At 46.1% G+C, this 18,205-nt stretch overlaps 4 protein-coding genes, 1 long non-coding RNA gene and 1 pseudogene across 7 annotated transcripts; 3 read left to right on the top strand and 3 right to left on the bottom strand.

Annotated features, from left to right (window-relative positions):
• Positions 1-669: 669 nt before the first annotated feature.
• LOC9657202 (general transcription factor IIE subunit 2) lies at positions 670-1,867 on the bottom strand. Its single transcript, XM_002977656.2, has one exon. The coding sequence runs from the start codon at positions 1,692-1,694 to the stop codon at positions 792-794; it is 903 nt and encodes a 300-aa protein (XP_002977702.1). The 5' UTR covers positions 1,695-1,867; the 3' UTR covers positions 670-791.
• Positions 1,868-2,104: 237 nt separating this feature from the next.
• Positions 2,105-3,099, top strand: LOC9656465 (annotated as a pseudogene).
• Positions 3,100-3,355: 256 nt separating this feature from the next.
• LOC9657201 lies at positions 3,356-5,561 on the bottom strand. Of its 2 annotated transcripts, XM_024682693.1 has the most exons (3): positions 5,503-5,561; positions 5,233-5,433; positions 3,356-5,174 (listed from the first exon to the last, which is right to left on the bottom strand). In XM_024682693.1, the coding sequence occupies exons 2-3, from the start codon at positions 5,422-5,424 to the stop codon at positions 3,702-3,704; spliced, it is 1,665 nt and encodes a 554-aa protein (XP_024538461.1). In that variant the 5' UTR covers positions 5,425-5,433; positions 5,503-5,561; the 3' UTR covers positions 3,356-3,701. The 2 variants fall into 2 exon arrangements, with proteins under 2 accessions (XP_024538461.1, XP_002977701.1); XM_002977655.2 differs by having other exon boundaries at positions 5,233-5,549.
• A 2,490-nt stretch (positions 5,562-8,051) lies between these two features.
• On the top strand, positions 8,052-8,378 carry LOC112349055. Its single transcript, XR_002993268.1, has 2 exons — positions 8,052-8,229; positions 8,287-8,378. It is a non-coding gene; the product is annotated as an uncharacterized LOC112349055 (long non-coding RNA).
• LOC9657200 (probable LRR receptor-like serine/threonine-protein kinase At1g67720) lies at positions 8,366-12,094 on the bottom strand. Of its 2 annotated transcripts, XM_024682682.1 has the most exons (15): positions 11,959-12,094; positions 11,375-11,906; positions 10,801-11,315; positions 10,627-10,753; positions 10,504-10,575; positions 10,391-10,459; positions 10,270-10,341; positions 10,149-10,214; positions 9,906-10,093; positions 9,646-9,854; positions 9,410-9,599; positions 9,167-9,350; positions 8,986-9,118; positions 8,625-8,924; positions 8,366-8,559 (listed from the first exon to the last, which is right to left on the bottom strand). In XM_024682682.1, the coding sequence occupies exons 1-14, from the start codon at positions 12,020-12,022 to the stop codon at positions 8,625-8,627; spliced, it is 2,721 nt and encodes a 906-aa protein (XP_024538450.1). In that variant the 5' UTR covers positions 12,023-12,094; the 3' UTR covers positions 8,366-8,559. The 2 variants fall into 2 exon arrangements, with proteins under 2 accessions (XP_024538450.1, XP_002977700.2); XM_002977654.2 differs by lacking the exon at positions 8,366-8,559 and having other exon boundaries at positions 8,667-8,919.
• A 90-nt stretch (positions 12,095-12,184) lies between these two features.
• Positions 12,185-13,947, top strand: LOC9656463. The gene is made up of 6 exons (XM_024682872.1): positions 12,185-12,262; positions 12,315-12,587; positions 12,642-12,745; positions 12,795-12,959; positions 13,023-13,292; positions 13,342-13,947. Exons 1-6 carry the CDS (start codon positions 12,202-12,204, stop codon positions 13,600-13,602), a joined length of 1,134 nt encoding a protein of 377 aa, XP_024538640.1. The 5' UTR covers positions 12,185-12,201; the 3' UTR covers positions 13,603-13,947.
• Positions 13,948-18,205: the final 4,258 nt, after the last annotated feature.

Genomic DNA, 18,205 nt, shown 5'->3' with positions numbered 1-18,205 from the left:
ATGCATGATATTTATGACAATAACACTATCTTATGTTTATCTAGTCTAAGTGCATACATGATAATCAATTTCTCAACTAAATTAGGTGGAGATTAATAATCTCTTGTTAACAGTAAAAAAAAGAATATTCAAAAGGACTTGTAAATAGATAATATTAATACTAAGAATATGAAAATTGCTAAATAATTAACCTTTATTAAGACTTCTGTTTCACAAATTACAATAGTTTCGAAAAATGGTGCATTATAAACAACTAAAGAAGACAACTTGAAAAATGATATATTAAAATTCAAATATAAACTAAAAGGGAGTGAATGACTGTAAGCTGGAACTTATGGGACTGCTGGAAGAATTGAAAGAGAAGGTCGCGTCCTTTTCAATTGATTCAATTGGTTAAATGTCTTTGAGTTTAAATAATATTGGGTTAGGTGATTTTTTGGGAAGTTTAAATTCACGAGCTTATCAGAAAGTAAATTATTTTAGCAATTGTATAGTTTCTTGACATTTCCCTTCAAAACCTTTTTAGACATATCAGGAATGAATAAATTATCAATTATTATAGTGTTTATTTCTTTAATGAACATTCCTAAAATATTCAAGTATATTCTATTGTATTTTAGTTTAAACTTTCATAAAATTTTATTAATATTAAATTCTGTATCATCGACATTTCAAGTAATCCTTTTTTCTTTCTTTAAGCGAGCTTGCAAAGTTTTCAATCACTTCTACCATTGATCACACTCGAGTTCTTGACGATTTCCATTATCTCCAGCTGTATCTCTCTCTTTCTCTCACGATCCAACATCAGATGGCACGCTCTTGAACAGCTCCGGCAAGTGGATGTTGGTATACTTGGTCCGCTTGGAGATCTTCTTCTTTTTCTTTTGCTTGCTGCCACCTTGCTGCGCGCTGAGCAGACTCATCCTCTCCCTCCGCAGCACCGAGTTCGTCATGGGCCTCACCCCGTTCTTCTGCAGCTCGCGCTCCACCAGCACAAAGTCCGTGGGGAGCTCGATGCTCCGGCACAGCTTGGCGATATCCTCGTCCACCTTGATCTTCATCCGGGGGTCGTCCGGGTAGAGTATCTCCTCCTGCGAGTCCGAGTTACACATGACCCGGATCTCGCCGCTCGCCTTGAGCTCCTGGACGTCGCTCACGATCCCCGGGTACGCGTCCCGGAGCTCCGAGAGCGCCATCCCCTCGGTACACTTTCGCAGCTGGACGAGCAGCTCCGCCTTGTTCTTGAGGCCGTGCTTGGCCTTGTACGAGAAGCGCTGGCCATCGAACGAGACCTTGACGTTGTTCTTGAGCGTCTCGAACACCTCCTTGTTGTTGGCCACGTCGACGAAGCAGCGGTTGTTGATCTCGTCCGGGAGGAGCGCCTCGCGGGTCTCCAGGAGGACGTCCAGGACGCGCTTCACCTGGGCCATGGTCGGCGAGCGACGCACCTGGTTGATCATCTGGAGCTTCTCCTTGTCGTTCTGGAATGTGAGATTGGAGATGGAGGGTGGCGCTGGCGATGGCGCCGCTCCGCCTCCTCCTCCTCCTCCTGGCGGCGCCGCCGGAGCCGCCGGAGCCACCGGAGGCTTCTTTTTGCTGCCGCCGCCCGAGCGCTTGGCCGCCGCCACCGCCACATCGGTGAGAGCCTGCTGCTGCTGCTTGAATTTGTTGAGCTGCCGAGAGAGCTCCGCCATGGAGACGAGCTCAAAGGAGGTCCGTTCTAAGAACCCTAAAAACCCTGGAGCCCCTTGTATCGCGACTTAGATCACGACATTTCTTACCAAATTGGGGTCCCTGGGAATCGATTTCCGGCCCCCCGGCAACTGGACTGGCGCCGGAGCTCCCAGTCCCAGATGTGGCGCGCCGATCAAACCCTAATTGTTTAACGATGGAATATGCGAGTTTTTAATTTGCGCGGGAACGAAGCTCCAATCGAATCCGGTTTTTCTTTGGTCACATCAAATCCTTTCTGTTTTCTTTTCCTCACATTTTGTGTCCTTGAGAGTACACTGAGAAGTTCTTGCAAAACTCCTAATTGAAACTATTTTCCTTTTTCTTGTTTTTTTCGGCAGATGAGCTATTATAAGTTTAACGAGCAAACGACATCGCAGCGGCGCCATGGCCGCAGCACCATGGAAGCAGCGCCACAGCGCCATGGAAGCCACAGCAGCAGCGCCATGGCTACAGCGCCATGGAAGCCACAGCAGCAGCGCCATGGCTACAGCGCCATAGCGCAAGCGAGAGAATGAGGATTCCAGGAAGAAAACAAAGGAGAATGCCGGCACTGCGCATCAAGGACCGGGGATTGGCCATCGCGTGGACGAGCGCCAGCTTTCCGTGAGGAAAGAATCACGGAAGAAATCTTCGAGTCTCCTAGACAGGGTATCGATCCAGTTTTTCACTCGCTTTTTTTAACTTTCGTCTCTAGATGCGACAAAAGGCTTTCCGGCGGCCAATTTCGTATGCTCAACAATGAAGTTATCTACACTCGCGGGTTTGAATTCTTGATATTTTCTTAGTTTGAAAGTCTTTTTTGTTCTTGGTTTTTGCAATGCAGTGGAGAGGAAGCTAAAGAATACTTCGATAAGGATCCAGATGCTTTCAAATTGGTAAGAGACCTCGATTCATTTTTTTTTCCTTCCATGAGGCTAACTCTATCAACTAGTACCACGAAGGGTACCAAGAACAAATGTCTCGATGGCCAACGCTTCTTGTCGATGTGATCATCGAGTGGCTAAATTCGAGAGACTCCAACTTGGTGGTCGCAGATTTTGGCTGTGGTGCGTAAAGAGTCCTCGTTGCAATCCTTCCGTTCTTTTTCTTTTTCTCGTGATTTTCAGGTGATGCTCGACTCGCCAAAAGCATCAGGAACAAAGTATTTTCACGTTTCCAATGATCCAATTGGCACGGCGTGCAACATGGCCAGTGTAAGTTTATTAGATTCGATCAGTTTTTTCTTTCTTTCTTTACATGCAGTGATTTTCCGAGACGCCTCTTCCCAGTTCCTCAGTGGATTTTGCAGTGTTTTGCCTGTCCCTCATGGGAACAGATTACCCGGACTATCTCAAAGAAGCTCATCGTGTTCTAAAGACTCAATAAGGACCCAGCTCTTTACTTCTGCTATCAAGTCCTCTGGCGCAGCATAAGTTTAGTTTTGCAAACACAGATTCTAGAAAAAGTTTCGTCAAGGCGACGATTGTGAGCAACCATTGTGGTATCTCCCCGCAAGCACGCCGGTTCTTGGCTAAGCTTCCACCAGCACACGATGCATCGATCTACCCTATGGAAGTATAGACAGATCTTCTACCCGCTCGAATCCTATGAAGGCGTAACAGGCAAGACATTGCACAGCTTCTTCTTAGTTCTTTTTGTTTTTCTTGGTTTTATGATCAAGAACAGCCATTAGAGCCCGAAGGTCTGGAACAACAAGGGCAGGAATTAGAGCAAGGAGAAGAACAGCAACAGGGGCCGGGAGGACATGATTATCAAGAACAGGAGGAGCGAGAAGAACAGGGTGCTTGATGAGGTAGAGGATGATGGAGTAGGACCGAGGAGTGATGAAGCAGAAGATGGAACAGCAAACGTGAACGTTTGGTTTGCGAGCAAGGCTGACGAGGAAGCGTATCAAACGTGCGAAAGGGGACCTTCTTTTGACATCGTTCGTTTAAGTCGCAAAATTTAGAGCCGGGAGAGTGCGTGTATCATGGCCCAAGCTCCAAGTCAAGCAGCTGGACATCATGTTGGCTCAACATCACAGCAGCACCAGTGACTCCAGGGGGCCACACATTCACGGGATTGATAAACAGCGGATAGCAGTCTCGTCCGCTGATGCCGGCCCAGTCGAAATCCACGAAAGCCACCCTGCCATCCACGTTCCACAAGATGTTCTGCCGCCTCATGTCACCGTGCACTGTGGTCGAATGCATCTGCTGGACGTTGCGCAGAGCCAGCCGGACCGCACGCTTGCATGCATCCCACTCGGAAGCATTGAGGCGATACATGTTCGCATCCGCATCTCCAATCACAGCCAGCCGCGGATCAAGTGCATGCAGCGGCCGCCAGCCATCACCTTCGGCCAAGCACTCCATATCTATCACCATCCAGTCCCCGTCTTGTAGGAGCTGGTGCTGGAAGCTGGGCGCATATCCGGCCTCGTGCCACAGCCGGTGCACTTCCTTGCCATACCTCTGGCAGAACTTGACAACGCGTTGCGCGCCACCCGGCCGCTTGATGTGAAACACCAGCTGCTGTGCCCTGCCAACTTGCATCAGCGCGAGCTGGCTGGCCGAGAACCTGCGTTCCAACTGGACGACAGTAGCACCAGAGCTCTTCTGCAACGCAGCATGGTGCGGCCAGTTGACAGAAGCGTCCCTGGTCCTGGCGGCGGCTCCCTGGGCTGCAGCAGCAGTACCAACTCGATCATAGAATCGCACCAAGGAGCCAATGGCCAGCGAGATGGAAGCCAGGGCCTTGGACAAGATGCCCAAGTGACGGTCATCGCGCAGGAACTTGAGCATGTGGAGGAAGGGCGTAAAGGGCTCGTGTGCCGGCTTGTCGAAATGGCAGGCACCGCCCACCCGAATGTTCGGCCCCGCGAGCTCTACGATCAGCACCGGGAAGCAGGAACAGAAGAACTGCCACTGGTAACGTGACCGGCTCCGGATCGTCGCCTTTGCATAGGCGTTCATCACTTGCACGCATGGCTCGCCATTCAGGCCGACCTCGGGTTTCACTTCCACGAGGCAGACGAGGATCCACGCGCCTCTGATCAGGACCTCGATCTTGATGTCCGCATTCGGTCCTGGGGTTGACGGTGTAACCTGAATGACAGTTGCCGGGAACTTGGCCAGCAAGTAGCCCTGGAGAATGCGATAGAAGGAGAGCTTTCGCGTGTCCTCGGTGTCGAGAAACGGGCTCATTTCCTGCACCGTGCGCCCCACGAAGTTCCAATCAAGCGCATCCAACACATGAGACTTGAGCCCCTGGACGTAGTCGGCAAACGGCGGCGCTGCCAGAACCAGCGGCGCTGCGCTCGCCGACGTCCTGCTCAGGTCGTAGATCGGATCATCTGTGCCAAGATGGGTCTTCATGAGAGGGTTGGAGTTGGACAGAGTCGAGGCGGAAGAAGGCAGCGTGTTGTGCCTGAGGAACCAGGTGCTGTCTTGCGGCCTCTCCTGCAAGCAAGATATACAAACGTGGGCTTTTCTTGTTCCTAGAAACACACACGCACACCTCCACGAAAACACAGACGGCTCCATCGCACAGAGGAAACGAGCGTGTCATCCGCTCGCCATTGATTTGCACATGACCCGACAAGCCCAGCTCTTTGAGCTCATCAAGGAGATCCTTGCCTCGCATACCCTGATTGTAGGTGAACACATACAGCTCCCTCCCGTCGCCAGCAGCCACAACGCGTACCCCCATTACCTTACCCTAGAGAAAAGCAAGAACCTCCAAAGATCAATCGTGAAAGAACAACCTCTAGATCGAAGCGAGCTTCACCGTTTAAAGAAATCTCATCACTTCGGAGATGTGGCGAACCTCTTGGCTTTTCTAGATGTCGGCTCACGCTGGAAATCCAATCCTGGGGCTTCCAGACAAAAGCGACTATCAACTTTACTGGAGCAACGAGAATGGTAGATGGCAGTATCAGATACAGAGTCACAAGCCTAACAAGCCAGCGATGCCCTACTTTAGTGAATAAATTCACAAAATTTTATAAAAATTCTCATAACAATGCTATGTATTGTTATTATGTATAATAAATAAAAAGAAGTAATATTAATTTAACATATTATTCTTCTCTTTTTCCAAAGCAAACCAAGCATTGATGTATAAGCAACAAATTATCAGTGTGCTCAAAACTCTTAAGTTTATCAAAACTTTGACCTTATTCTAGTTAGAATTCTACTTTACACAATTCAATTAAGAATTCTATAACGAAATTTTTGCTGGAAGTTTTGGTAGAATCTTTGCTACAATTTTTTTATTCATTCAGGCACCCGGACCCGGACACCTGGGCTGGCTGAGCACCTGGGAGTATGGGAGCCTGGGCATCAGGGCGGGCAGAGCAGGATCCCTCGTCAAGATAGCTACCAGCAGCAGCTAGAGCTTTGTGTGATCAAAACTTCTCCATCAACAAGCAATTGGCTTATAGGAGGAGTCGACTAAATTCCTTCTACTTCACATGGTTGAACAATTCCACTAAGACAGAAGTGTCATCTTGTTCATCGCCCGTTCATCTTCCTAAAGTTGAACTAAAACAAAAACTATAATGCTAGAATTTGGAGTACCTCGGATTTTGATTTGGCTGAATTTCTCCTAAAGGTACGAAAGGAGATGAGGCAGTGTCATCTTGTCCATCATCCTTGTACCGTTCATCTCCTTGAATCCAAAGCTCTAGCCCAGATTTCTCAGTAGAAAGAAATTCTCATGATTGTAAATGTTGAAGGTTTTATCTATGGCGAACAGGGAGTGAAGTGGATGAAGACAAGAGCTTCGAGGATTTCTAAACCAGATGGATCTTATCTTCAACCTTATCCTCAAGCAGCACCAAATTCCCTTCTTTGGATGGTGTACTCTCAATCAAAAGCTCAGTTGGACATCCAAAGAGAAAAAAGGCAGAAAAGGCAGAAAAAAAAGGGTGGTGGACATAGCACAAGCAAGTTCGTTTTTTATTTGTCTTATTTTTCTATTTGCTAGGATTTCCATCCACGCATGCGAGCACCAGACACAAGCGGCTTTTTGTCATCCTTTTCCTCCAAACAAGCTTTGCAACGTAGATGGCATCACCGTCAGGTACTATGTTTCGTAAATGTTTCATGTGTCATTCTAATCTCTCTTTTCCAGGCATCTTGTTGTCGAAATGCAGCTAAGGATCTTAAATGGTGTTATCCCTTATAATTTTAAATGTCTTGAGGACGATTTGAAACAGCAAAGCACAAGCTCGTGGAGAAGTGACCCACAAGAACAAGAGCTCCAGGATAGACTTGAAATATTGTTCGAATTTGGGAAGAGCGTGTTGAGACTTCTGAGAGGAAAAGTTCAGTATATACTCTTTTGCAATGAAAGTATGAGGATTTCAGAGATGGATAGTACGTCCCTCCGTCCAAATCAAGTAAGCTCACTTGCGCTTTCGATTAGAATTACTGTTCTACTGAATCGACTCACATCTTCGCTTGATGATTAGCAGAGAAACTCCAAGTTGCCTCAGGAGCGGGAGCAACTTGTCTTTCTCACACCTCGTTGGATGGGATCTTAAAGAAGCCTACAATCCTCTCATTTCGAAAGCCTAGAGCGTAAGTTCTTAATGGTATGCGTGGTCGCTGCTCATGCTTACGCGAAAGAGAGTGCGCGAGACCTCCTGACGCTAACTTAATGGTGTGGTCACAGGACGAATGCACGGCCGGATTTCGATTCGAGCTCTTGGCGATGGTGTCTAATCGGCACAGGTGACACGTCTCTCATCATATGCCCGCATTACATTTTATATACTATCAATAAAAGTTTGCTTGCAGGAAAGTGGGAAGCTCTCGGCCACGTTTATTACCTGGTTGTTTGGAGCCGTCATATTACGACACTCGCTCGGCTGGTTTTTTAGTTTCTCCGTGCTTGAAGTTCTGTGTTGTTCCAGCGCCAGCAGCGTGCTTCTTCTCTTTGCTCTGTTCCGCTCCAGCTTTCCTTGTCGAAGAGCCAGAATGACACGTTTGATGATCGTCTCAGTAATTCTACTGCTGGGAGCTTCTGTTTCGGGTAATTGTAGTGCTCCTCGCTGCTGAAAGTCCTCGAGTTTTTTCTTGTCCGAAACTGTAGGAAACAGGGAGCTGCACGGATTACTGGATTCTTCTTCCAGTCCAACGTCATTCCCTGTGGACAAAGAGGTACTCGAAACAGATTCATGTTTGTTTCTCTTGGAGCTGATGTAGGAACAAGCAGGGATTCTCGGCTGGTTTCAAGAGCGCTCGGAAGCTGCTCTACAGAACGCAATATGGTAGTACTCCTTGGAGCCAGAAGTCTTTGTGGTTTTAACTTTCAAGTTGCCAGGAGTTTGCCACCGTGATTCGTCTCGGCCAAGCTGCGAGCCGTTTTTCAATGTCACCTGCGAGAAAGGAGGCAGCCTGGGCTGCTGGTCGTGCGAGATGATCCAGATGTGTACTCCAGAGGCAGCCGGCTGCTATTTCCACTCCATGGACAACATCACTTACTGTGGCTTTTGAGAGCAAACAAACAGTACGTAGCATTTCTTTTGACCTCTCAACTTCGTCTATTATCTCAGATCTTTCTCAGCCCTATAGGATTATTGTTTACAGTGGCTGGAAGTTCTCTTCTTTCCATTGTAATAGTTCGAGCAAGAAAGGCACGAAGGTCCTTGAAGTTAAGTTTCTTTGAAGTCAATACAGTTTTATCAGACACAAACTCAGTGACAATCGAACTAGGAGTAATCCTTTGGACAAAGAAAAGTACTAAGAAACTAGCTTACAGGGCAATGCTTTCTTCTCCTCGGTGTTAGGCTCGAGACCTCATGAGAGCTTTTTTTTTTACTTTTCCCATGAGAGCAGCCTGGACAAGTTGCCACAAGTACAAAGATCACGTTTTAAATCTGCAGTTGAAAGTAGAAACCTCACCTAGTACGAAGAGGCCGAGACCATTTCAATTCTAGAGCAGCGTTCTTGTCGCATGGATCTGTGAAGAAGTAAAAGCGGAACTATCATCTTATCTGTGGGAGAAAGCTGCTGACGCTGGAGCCAGAGTGCTTCTTTAAGCTCTCCAACGATGGTGCTCATGTCGGGCCTGTTGGAAGGATCGCTCTCGATGCACGAGTTCGCAGTATCTACCACTCTTTGCATGGATTCCAAGTTGTACGTGTTTTCCAGTCTCAGGTCGACCACTTCTCTTGTTTTTCCGCTCTGGACGAGGGACCTGAACTGAGAAAAACAAGGAAAATATTACTTCACCAGGACCGATGAGAAGGAAACAAGATTTTACCCAAACAATCAGTGTCAATCCTTGGTCCATCAGTTCCAAGTCGAGTGGCCCCCGACCACATATCAGTTCGAGCAGCACTACCCCAAAACTGTAGACGTCGGACTTTTCTGAGAAACGATTCGTGGCGAAGTATCTGTGAATGCAGTATAAACATGAGTGACAAAGGGAGAAAGAACCATACTCTGGGTCGACATATCCAGGTGTTCCTTTGACTGAATTCGATATATCATCGTCGGGAGAGAGGAACTTGGAAATACCAAAATCTCCGACTTTAGCCATCATTTTGTCGCTCAGCAGAATATTGCTACTCTTCAAATCTCTGTGCATGACCTGAGGTATGCAGCAAGTATGCAAATATTCAACTCCTGCAGCAAAGCGAAATTCAGCTTACAGAGAAAAGAAACAAAAAGTTGAATTAATATACCTTGAGCGGCATCCAAAGCAATCGTAAGTCTTGTCTCCCACGTTAAACATGCCTGAGTTCCAGCATGGAGTTTTCCTTGTACAGTTCCTCCTGACATGTACTCAAAGACGACGATAAGGCTCAGAGATTCAACACAGTAGCCAATAAGAGAAACCAGGTTCTTGTGATGCACCCGTGAAAGTATCTCCACCTGTATCATCTTGTTATATGACAGCATACAAGCTTTGGAAACTCACCTCGTTTAAGAAAGCGTCACGTCTTCTTCTTAGTCGCTCATTCTCTTGAAAATACACCTTGGCAGCTATTTCTCGTCCATCAGGAAGAACACCGTAGTATACCTTGGCGAATCCCCCTCTTCCCAATTCTTTCGAAAAGTTTTGCGTAGCTAGAATAAGCTCGTCGAGCCGAAAAATGGAACAAGGGTGCCGCGGAGTTTCGACAGGATCTAAAAGTAAAGAGATTAAGTGAAGAAAATAGAAATTCTTGACATTCTTACCAAAACGTTTTTCAGCGGCAATGAATCTTCTCAAGAAATAGATTAAGACTGTGATTGCAGAAAGAACAGGCAAGCCGACGGCAAGAGATATCCAAAGACGTCGTAAATGGTGTTTGTGTCTGGAGACACCAGTCGTTGCAGCATTGAAGCATGGAGAGTCTTCTAAGAGACAAGGATTACCAGAAGTGCTGCAAATTAAAGGATTTCAGTCAGAAAATAGTGCGAAGCACAGCAGTAGCTTACTTCATGAACATATTCGTGTTGGCCACGGATGGTTTGGGGCCACTGAAGTTGTTGTCCTGTAAGTACCTGCAAACGGTCTCCATCCAGTTAATCCATGCCAGAAAATGCTCAGCATACTCACAGCATTTGAAGATTAGGAAGGCTAGTGATACTTGCTGGAATCAGTCCGCTTAAGCTATTACTGTGAAGGTCCCTGTGTGTCAAACATTACGGAACAGTGCTTAGAGAATATCCAAACTTACAAAAGAGTCAAGTTCTTAAGTGCGCTTAAATCAGGCAAACCGCCGGTTAAATGATTTCCATCGAGTCGTCTGCAATAAATCTATGTAAGAGAGCGCAAAAGATCCACGCTTACATGATATTGAGCCCAGTGAGACGTGAAAGTCCGTTCGGTATAGCTCCTTGGAGTTTCATATTTGACAAAGTCCTCCATGACAAGAATTTTAGACATCAAAGCAAACAAAATAAGGAAACTTACAGTGCATTGATTCTTGGAGGACTTCCATTGTCGCAGTTGATCCAATCCCATTTGTACCGCGACGGTAAACATGGATCTCCGGCCCCTTCGAGATTAAATGTCTCTTTCACATTTGACAATGCCGCCGCTACAAGGAAAACAAATCAAACAATGAGCCAAGAGAATTTACAGTACCGTCTGATGCAAAAGTCCCGGCGCTTAAACCATCCAAAACTGTGTACACCTCGAGAGCGCTGAGAAACGGCAGCAGTGTCGATCGTTGGGTTGGAATAAGTTTCACTCTCACGGGCCCATAAAATGTTCGATTGTAGTCGTGGAGCTCGAGTGCAATGTAAGCTCCTCCCGCTTGATTTGCCACGTTTACTGACTGAAAGACTGGAGTGTTGTTCAGCGAGGTGCCGCTTAAAATGATGTCAAACTCTCTTAAATCTCCAGAATTCATACTTGTCACCTCCGCAAAGTAAAGTATGATGCAGTATTTCCGCCCCGAAGATATCTCAGGAAATGGAAGAAAGTATGAAAAGTCAGACGAACTGTTGACAGGCTTCGTTCTAGCAGTTTGCATAACTGCAAGAGGAGCCTGTTCTGGCGACGATCCAAGAGCTACCGGATTTTGGGTGACTAGCCTGGGATAATCTTCGTCACCAAAGTCGGACGTCCAAATGCGATCATACGTATCATCAGGAAGTCTACAGAAAGTTCAAGCATCACCAACAAGCAAATCAAGACAAAGGGAAGAAAACCATACCTGATACTCGTCGGGGACAAAGATCCAATGTCCAGCCTTTGAAACAGGAGAAGAGCACGATCCGGAGACAGTGCCTCGTACATGGTTGCTTCCAGGTGCCTCAGTTCCAAGGAGGAAATGAATGGAACGTTCCCAGCGGCACTAGCAGCAAGGCACACGCTCAAGCTGTTGCTCGTAGCAACCGCGAGAATTTCGCTGCTCGTTGCCTTGTCCAAACTCGTTGTCAAGCCAGTCCAGTGGCTCGCCTGGAGATAGAGGTCAAAGCTTGGCGGCTTTCTCTTTCCATCGTAGTCTCCATAGAAGAACGTTGCTCGGACGAGATACTTGTTGCCCAGCACCACTGGAACCTCGTAGCAACTCTTCTCATCGTATCCATCCGGGAAATATCGCAGCGATCCGAGCTCCCGAGAAGAATTCGCAATGGAAACTCTCGCGACGGCACCAGTGGAGGTGAATCCGGCATCGCGCACCCACGCCTGGCCTCGAGAATCCGTGAAATCGATCGCGCCGCCGCAATCGATGTTGATATACCCTTGGAAAAGACGAGCTTGAGAAGAAATGCCTGGAGAGAGGAGAGAGCTTACTCGCATCGTGCGCCAGGACGAGACCGCCGATGAGGAGGATCGTGATTCGCAGCGCCAGCGCCATTGGCCGGCCTGCATTCCTCGCGAGAATGTTTCATCGCGGATGACTAGTTCTTGCCAGTGACGTCAAGCGGGACTGGTGATCCACGCGTAAACCCTAAAACCAGAGAACTATCGAATATACTAGGTTTTAAAGGGAATAATCTCGGAAAAAGAAGGGTGTGATCGTCCCTTTAGGTTACAATGAAGGCTCTGCTATGGATTTTGTTACTAATGGCGCTTGCCCGGCCTCTACGATCGCTAGGTTTTCTCTTCCTCCTCTCTCTCCCTCCTTCATCGATTGATTGGTGTCACAGACATTGCGGAGCTCGGCAAGGCGCTGGAATCGGCGGCAGGGCTTGCGGTGGCGTCGCAGCGTGTTCTTCTTCAAGAAATTGGCCAGGCGCTCGCGGATGGAGGGCGATGCAATGCCTTTGGCGGCAGGGATTCGTGTGTGCAAGTGGACACCGCTGGCACTCCATTTGCTCGCATTTGTGACTTGGAATCCAGCAGTGTGACGGATTGTGCTTTCAGGTATGAGGCCTTTGGGGCGGTTTCTAGAAATCCTCTCGAAGGAATCGACAAAGAAGGTAGGAAAATTCTTTTTTGGTGGAGTGTGTGAATGTAATGTTGTGATTGTCTAGGCTATTCCAGCTGCTCGGAGTGTGCCACAGCTGTACAGGAATTTTGGTGTGGTCTGGCGCTTCCATCGTGCGGAACTTTTGATCATGTTGTGGATGAACTTCTTGTAAGTTTTCTACACCTTTGTTACGATAGTTTTTCTGATTGTTTCGCAGCCTTTTGTAGCTTCTGTCGCAGCCAAAGATTCGTCCGCTCTTGCAGCACTTCAAGCATCGGTTCCTAGAGTTTTCAAGGCCGCTGGGCTTGGTTTTCCATGCAGGAGGATGTGCGAGGCAATCACGAACACTTGCAGATGTGGACGCTCTCAAACGCTTGGAGAGGTTGGTTTTGCGCATTTTCCTTACGACGAATCTCTCATGACTCGTGTGATTTACGTTTGCCAGGTCGTGGCAGCGCTAGAAAAATCCTCAAAACGGGTCGCCTTCAATATGACCATCTCAGCGTCTAGTGCCAAGGAGATATTTCGTGGAATATGGCACAAGCCAGTGTGCGAGCTTTTCTCGGAAGAAGACACCCCCGGTTTCCATGGACCGTGCCACCACTCGATGGACAGCACCAAATGCGATTGGTGCCATGGAAGATCACAGCCTGCCTCGATCTTCTACGAGCAAATTGTCATTCAGCTCTCGCAAATGTTTTATGGAATGATGGAGGTATGCAAAACATACAATTCGTTTCCGATTGACACTCGTGGTTTTCCAGAACGGACTTCATCCTGTACTCAACATTGCCGCTGGTCCCAAAGGAAAAGGAGTTCTTCCGGAAAACTGGGCAGAGAGCTTGTCCCAAGGCGCTTCCAAAGCCAGCCAGGCTCGTCACGCAGGTGTGGTGCTGCTCCTGTTACTACTCCTCGTTTTAGCAGTAGGGGCATTCCTGGCGGCCGTCAAGTCTCACAGGCACAGACAGGTACCGACGCAGTACATTGATCTCCACAGTTTGGGCTACACTCCACCGGTGCTCTAGGCTGTGTTGCTGACGAGCTTTGGAGTTTGTATAGTACTCAGGTTGGAATCCAAAGCAAGTGTTGGCTAGCCGGATCGAAAACAGCGCTCACAGCTTAAGCTCAACACAAGGCATGGTTTGAAGCATTTGCACGAACTATCGATCGTCATCTACACGAAACAGCACCATTTCTCCGGCTTGGCTGCAAGATGGCAAACCTCAACGGTTGCCTCCCACCATCGTCATCTTGCCGAAAGTGTCGAAATCCAAAGATATGCCCGTGTTGGGCATCAAAGTATTCGCAACCGAATCTTGAGTATATATTTCAAGCAATCAAACCTTTGGAAACCATTTTTTTCCGTTCCATATCTTCCTCGAGCATCGTGTCACAGCCCTCCTGGCATCATACCTCCAGTGGGCATATATTGCTATATGCCCTAGTTCTTAGCAACTATTTTCTCAATCCTCATGTACGTCATGCATAATAGATTTTTATATGCCATTGCTAAAGTTTCACCAAAATCTATCAACATTACTCAAGGGATCGTTTTTCCGCTCTATAAAGATCCATTTCACGATCGCATTGACTTTGGTGGAGACTCTTGAATATAAATACAGCTCTAAATCTAACTCAAATTACCATCGCCTCCCTTGCGCTCTTCTTTACCAGTGAAGCTAAAAATGGGACTCAAGCTGGAGCAAATTGTCTTCCTGTTGATCTTGAAGGCGTTGATCTTCACTGCAACCCAAGCTCAGGTCCAGTGTTCTTGCGGATTCCTCTCTTTGATATTTGCCTTTCTCCCCGATTGCAGCAATGCAGCTACAAGTTGGAGGTGAAAACCTTGGATGCAACTTTCGCAGGCACCGATGCCACAGTAGACATGTTCTTGCTCAACGCAAATGGCAACGGCTACTCGTTCTACGACTTGGATGGCCCCGGAGATGACTTTGAGCGTGACGCCCTTAACACTTTCACAAGAACTGCCGGATGTTTCAGTAACTTCTGCCGATTGGATGTGCACCTGGGAGGCGATCTTGTTGATGTTCTGGGCTGGGGCCTCCAGTACGTGATCGTCACAGCCACGGGCCCTGGCGTGAGCAAGAGCGTGAGGTTCGACTACAATAGCTTCATAGCCAATGGCGCCACCGTCAGAATCAGCAGATGCTAGAGAGAGATCATGCCTCCTTTCGTAGCGCCTTTGTGGTGGCCTTTTCTTTGCACCGATAAGAGCTCCAAATCACATGGTTATGGTGTTTCATTCGCCTGCATGAACATAGAAATCGCGACGTCGTCATGACATGGCGAGCGAAAATGCAAGAATTCTAACTTGTCCCCGAATCTTTTCTAGCCGCGGCGACAAAGTTCGGCCAGCCTACACAAACCAGAGACAATGTATGGCAAAGCTACAAAGTAGCTCAGATCTTCCCGCTCCAGCATGATACTTGTTACCCAACCCTAGCATTCCTAGCTCGTGGCTTGATTGTTTAGTCTATCTCCTCATCGATATCATCCTCATCGCTTTTCCAAGAATACCAAAGAAAACTCTGAAGCGCCTGTGGAGGTGAATCCGGCATTACTTGCAATTGTAGTTACAGAGTTTTGTCACCGGAGCGTCCAAAAGCAGCGATCGTGGCAGTTCAAGCCGTGACATTTCTTGCTGCAAGGTATTAAGCTTTGCTTGCTCGACATGCCTGGCTAGGGCACATACTGTCAGCATTGAGTTTACCGTGATTATAGCCAGTTCCGGCATAGTTTCAAACACACGGCTTGACTCCTCGAGTTTCCAGATTGAGACAAGAGCATGTCCATGAAACCACGTTAGTTTTGGGTTGTGAACACCATTTTGGGCAAAGAATACTCAAGATGTTCTTGCAATAGTTTAAATTACCACTATCTTCCATTTGACATGCTTCTGACTCACGTATATCAGCCATAGGCGGCGAGCAAGGAATTATGTAAGCCATGAGGCTCTGCACGGGCATATCCATAGCGCCATATTTACATCGTCGCACAAGAAACCACGTTCGGGCATATTGTATTTTTTCGTTCAAGCTGATAATGAGCAAGACAAGCATGTCTTTGACAAAATGGCCGAGCACGGTGTCTTGAAATGACCTTTGTGTTTCATGAAAAAGTGCCAACTCGGCATGCACTGCGTTAATTCTTCCATTTGCACCAGATACCCTGAATTGGCCTATGCAAGAAGTATCACATTTCATGTCACCACATTTGTCGCGGCATCGCGCCAAACAAGAGCATTGCACCCATTGAGGCATAACGCAGCGAGGACGGCAGGCGAATGGGATCAAAGACTGCCCGAACGTCGATGCATTCATCGCAGGATCGTACAGGAACTTCTCGTGCCGCAGTGCCTGGTCCGGGAAATGCAACCTTGGATGCGTGTGGCCTCCAATATTTCACTATTTGTGGGGCGAAGCATGGCTCGGATGCACACCATTTCTTTGGTTAAATGCAAGCAGCAGGCAGATTCTAGACTTGCCATTTCGGATGCAGTACTGGGATTGAAAACAATAATGGAAACCTGCCCGATGATGGCTCATGGCTGCAGTGATGCACGATCCTCGAGTCATGCTCCACAAGGAGCTTGTGGGAAACACTCGGATTGTGCAAGAGTCGGACCTCCCAAAGATCGACTCCAGATTGTCCTCCAGGAATCTATCCTCCGGAAGCCTTACTCGCGCCGCACAAGCCAAGCAGCCAACGTTGGGGGCTTTCATGTCAAAGGCTAAAACTTTGAGCTCCTGTCCAGGGATTGTGATCAATCTCATTGGCAGGACGTATGGAAGAGGTTTACTGCAGTGCTATGCAGCTCAAGACATGGCCAGTCCAAGGCGATTTTCACTTGTTTTTACCAAGTGTCAGCCCAACTTAATTAAGATAATATACTCGGCTCTGATTTCTATGACCGTTGGTTCTCTTCTCTGCTTTACTCTTTATTGTTTCTAACATGGAGGCTCTGTTGCGCGAGAGTGAGCAGCACAAGCTCTTCTGGATCGTGGACAGTTTGAGAGGTACGTCTCAAATCAGCACAACACCCGTTTGGGATGGCCAACAGGCAAGAACTGTGCCGATCAGACATAATCATAAGCAGCGGTTTTACAGGTGCCGTTTCTTTCAACCCGTCCTTACTCTTCTCTCAAGCAAGCTCGGGCCTGATACAAGATGCTGTGCACAGTATCCCGAGTTCATTGGAAAGATTTGAGAGAGACATTTCTCTAACCACTTGACTTGCATGAGCGTTTTCAATTGACTTCTTTTGGATATTTCCTGGCTGCTAGAACAGCTCAAGACTTAGATGCCATTGGAACTACAGATTAGTGTTCCAAAAGCAAGAATCAAATTGATTATCCTTGGCCTCAAGAGCCAAAGCAAGCGAGAGCTACCAGAGAGTAAATAAGCATTACAATGTTCAGTATAGTAGATGTATATGTATGTGTATCCAAAGTGTATGGCTACAATGTTGTATATTAGGGATTTTGATATACATTGGATTGGTTTCACTTGCTCTTGTATATAAGCTTTGGGCTAATTGAATATGCACATTTCTATTTCTATATTTCATGCACACGAACACACACACACACACAGTATATATATATATATATAAACATATATATGTATAAAGTGCTTAAGAAATGAATATGGGATTATTAATGATAGTATAACAAAAATTTAACATATCATAAGATTAGTATTAATTTATCTAAAAAATAAAAAATTAGTGAATTCTAAATGGTAAACAGGAATAATTGTAAAAAGCCTAAGTCTTACCTTATCTATTCTTAATTTATGATATGGACTATGGAAATCATAAGAACAAAGGTATATAATATAATACATTTTTAATAATATTTACTAAACATATAAATAATTATTGAAAATAAAATATAATAATAACAATAATTATAACTTTATATTTTTGTATTTATTAAATTATTAAATCTAGAGCATTACCATCACTTAAATTTAATTCTACCGATAAGTGCATAGAATATGGAAATGGAATATAGAAATGTGCATTTTTAATTAGCCCAAAAACTTTAATATATATATAGAAGCAAGTGGTTTGAATTGAAACCAATCCAATGGTTATTAAAATCCCACTATGCTAATATTAGTATATAGCATTATAATTATACACTTGGACCTTATATTGCCATAACATCTATAATTTATCACCATTGAAAAGTATGTTATGAGGCCATCACATAAATAACATTAATATAAAGTAGATGACCTAGTATTAATTAATTTTCCCAATCTTATGGTATGTGATTTGTTCTTATGTGTACAAAAGGGATTGTAATAAAACCATAGATGGACAATGATGGGAATTGTATTGCAGCTATTGTCTCATTTGTATACAACCCAATTGTTCAACAAATTTTGTTTAAACTAGTGGAAGAATGCTCATTAAATATTAATCTCAGGACTTAACATCAGTAGCTCATAACAATTATAAAGGTAAATTCAACTCCATTGGCAACCTAACTAGTCAAGTCTCAAGTACGGGGCAATTGTAACTTGCTACAACACGCTTTTTTATATTAAGGAACCTTTAAAATTGATATAAAAAACATTTATGTGTAAAATGAAAGGTTG

This window comes from Selaginella moellendorffii, unplaced genomic scaffold, assembly GCF_000143415.4.
Source record: "Selaginella moellendorffii unplaced genomic scaffold, v1.0 SELMOscaffold_35, whole genome shotgun sequence".
Lineage (NCBI taxonomy): Eukaryota > Viridiplantae > Streptophyta > Lycopodiopsida > Selaginellales > Selaginellaceae > Selaginella > Selaginella moellendorffii.
This window is presented reverse-complemented; position numbering and strand designations above follow the sequence as displayed.

What these genes read in the sequence shown, in the direction of transcription:
- LOC9657201 (XM_024682693.1), bottom strand. Translation starts at nt 5,424, where the DNA reads ATGGGGGTACGCGTTGTGGCTGCTGGCGACGGGAGGGAGCTGTATGTG. An exon ending in CCGTCTGTGTTTTCGTGGAG is followed by an intron (nt 5,175 to 5,232) that starts GTGTGCGTGTGT and finishes TCTTGCTTGCAG; the next exon opens with GAGAGGCCGCAAGACAGCAC.
- LOC9657200 (XM_024682682.1), bottom strand. Translation starts at nt 12,022, where the DNA reads ATGGCGCTGGCGCTGCGAATCACGATCCTCCTCATCGGCGGTCTCGTC. An exon ending in CCTCCAAGAATCAATGCACT is followed by an intron (nt 10,576 to 10,626) that starts GTAAGTTTCCTT and finishes CTTGTCATGGAG; the next exon opens with GACTTTGTCAAATATGAAAC. An exon ending in CTCACTGGGCTCAATATCAT is followed by an intron (nt 10,460 to 10,503) that starts GTAAGCGTGGAT and finishes GATTTATTGCAG; the next exon opens with ACGACTCGATGGAAATCATT.
- LOC9656463 (XM_024682872.1), top strand. Translation starts at nt 12,202, where the DNA reads ATGAAGGCTCTGCTATGGATTTTGTTACTAATGGCGCTTGCCCGGCCT. An exon ending in GCTCTCAAACGCTTGGAGAG is followed by an intron (nt 12,960 to 13,022) that starts GTTGGTTTTGCG and finishes TACGTTTGCCAG; the next exon opens with GTCGTGGCAGCGCTAGAAAA. An exon ending in TGTTTTATGGAATGATGGAG is followed by an intron (nt 13,293 to 13,341) that starts GTATGCAAAACA and finishes GTGGTTTTCCAG; the next exon opens with AACGGACTTCATCCTGTACT.
- LOC9657202 (XM_002977656.2), bottom strand. Translation starts at nt 1,694, where the DNA reads ATGGCGGAGCTCTCTCGGCAGCTCAACAAATTCAAGCAGCAGCAGCAG.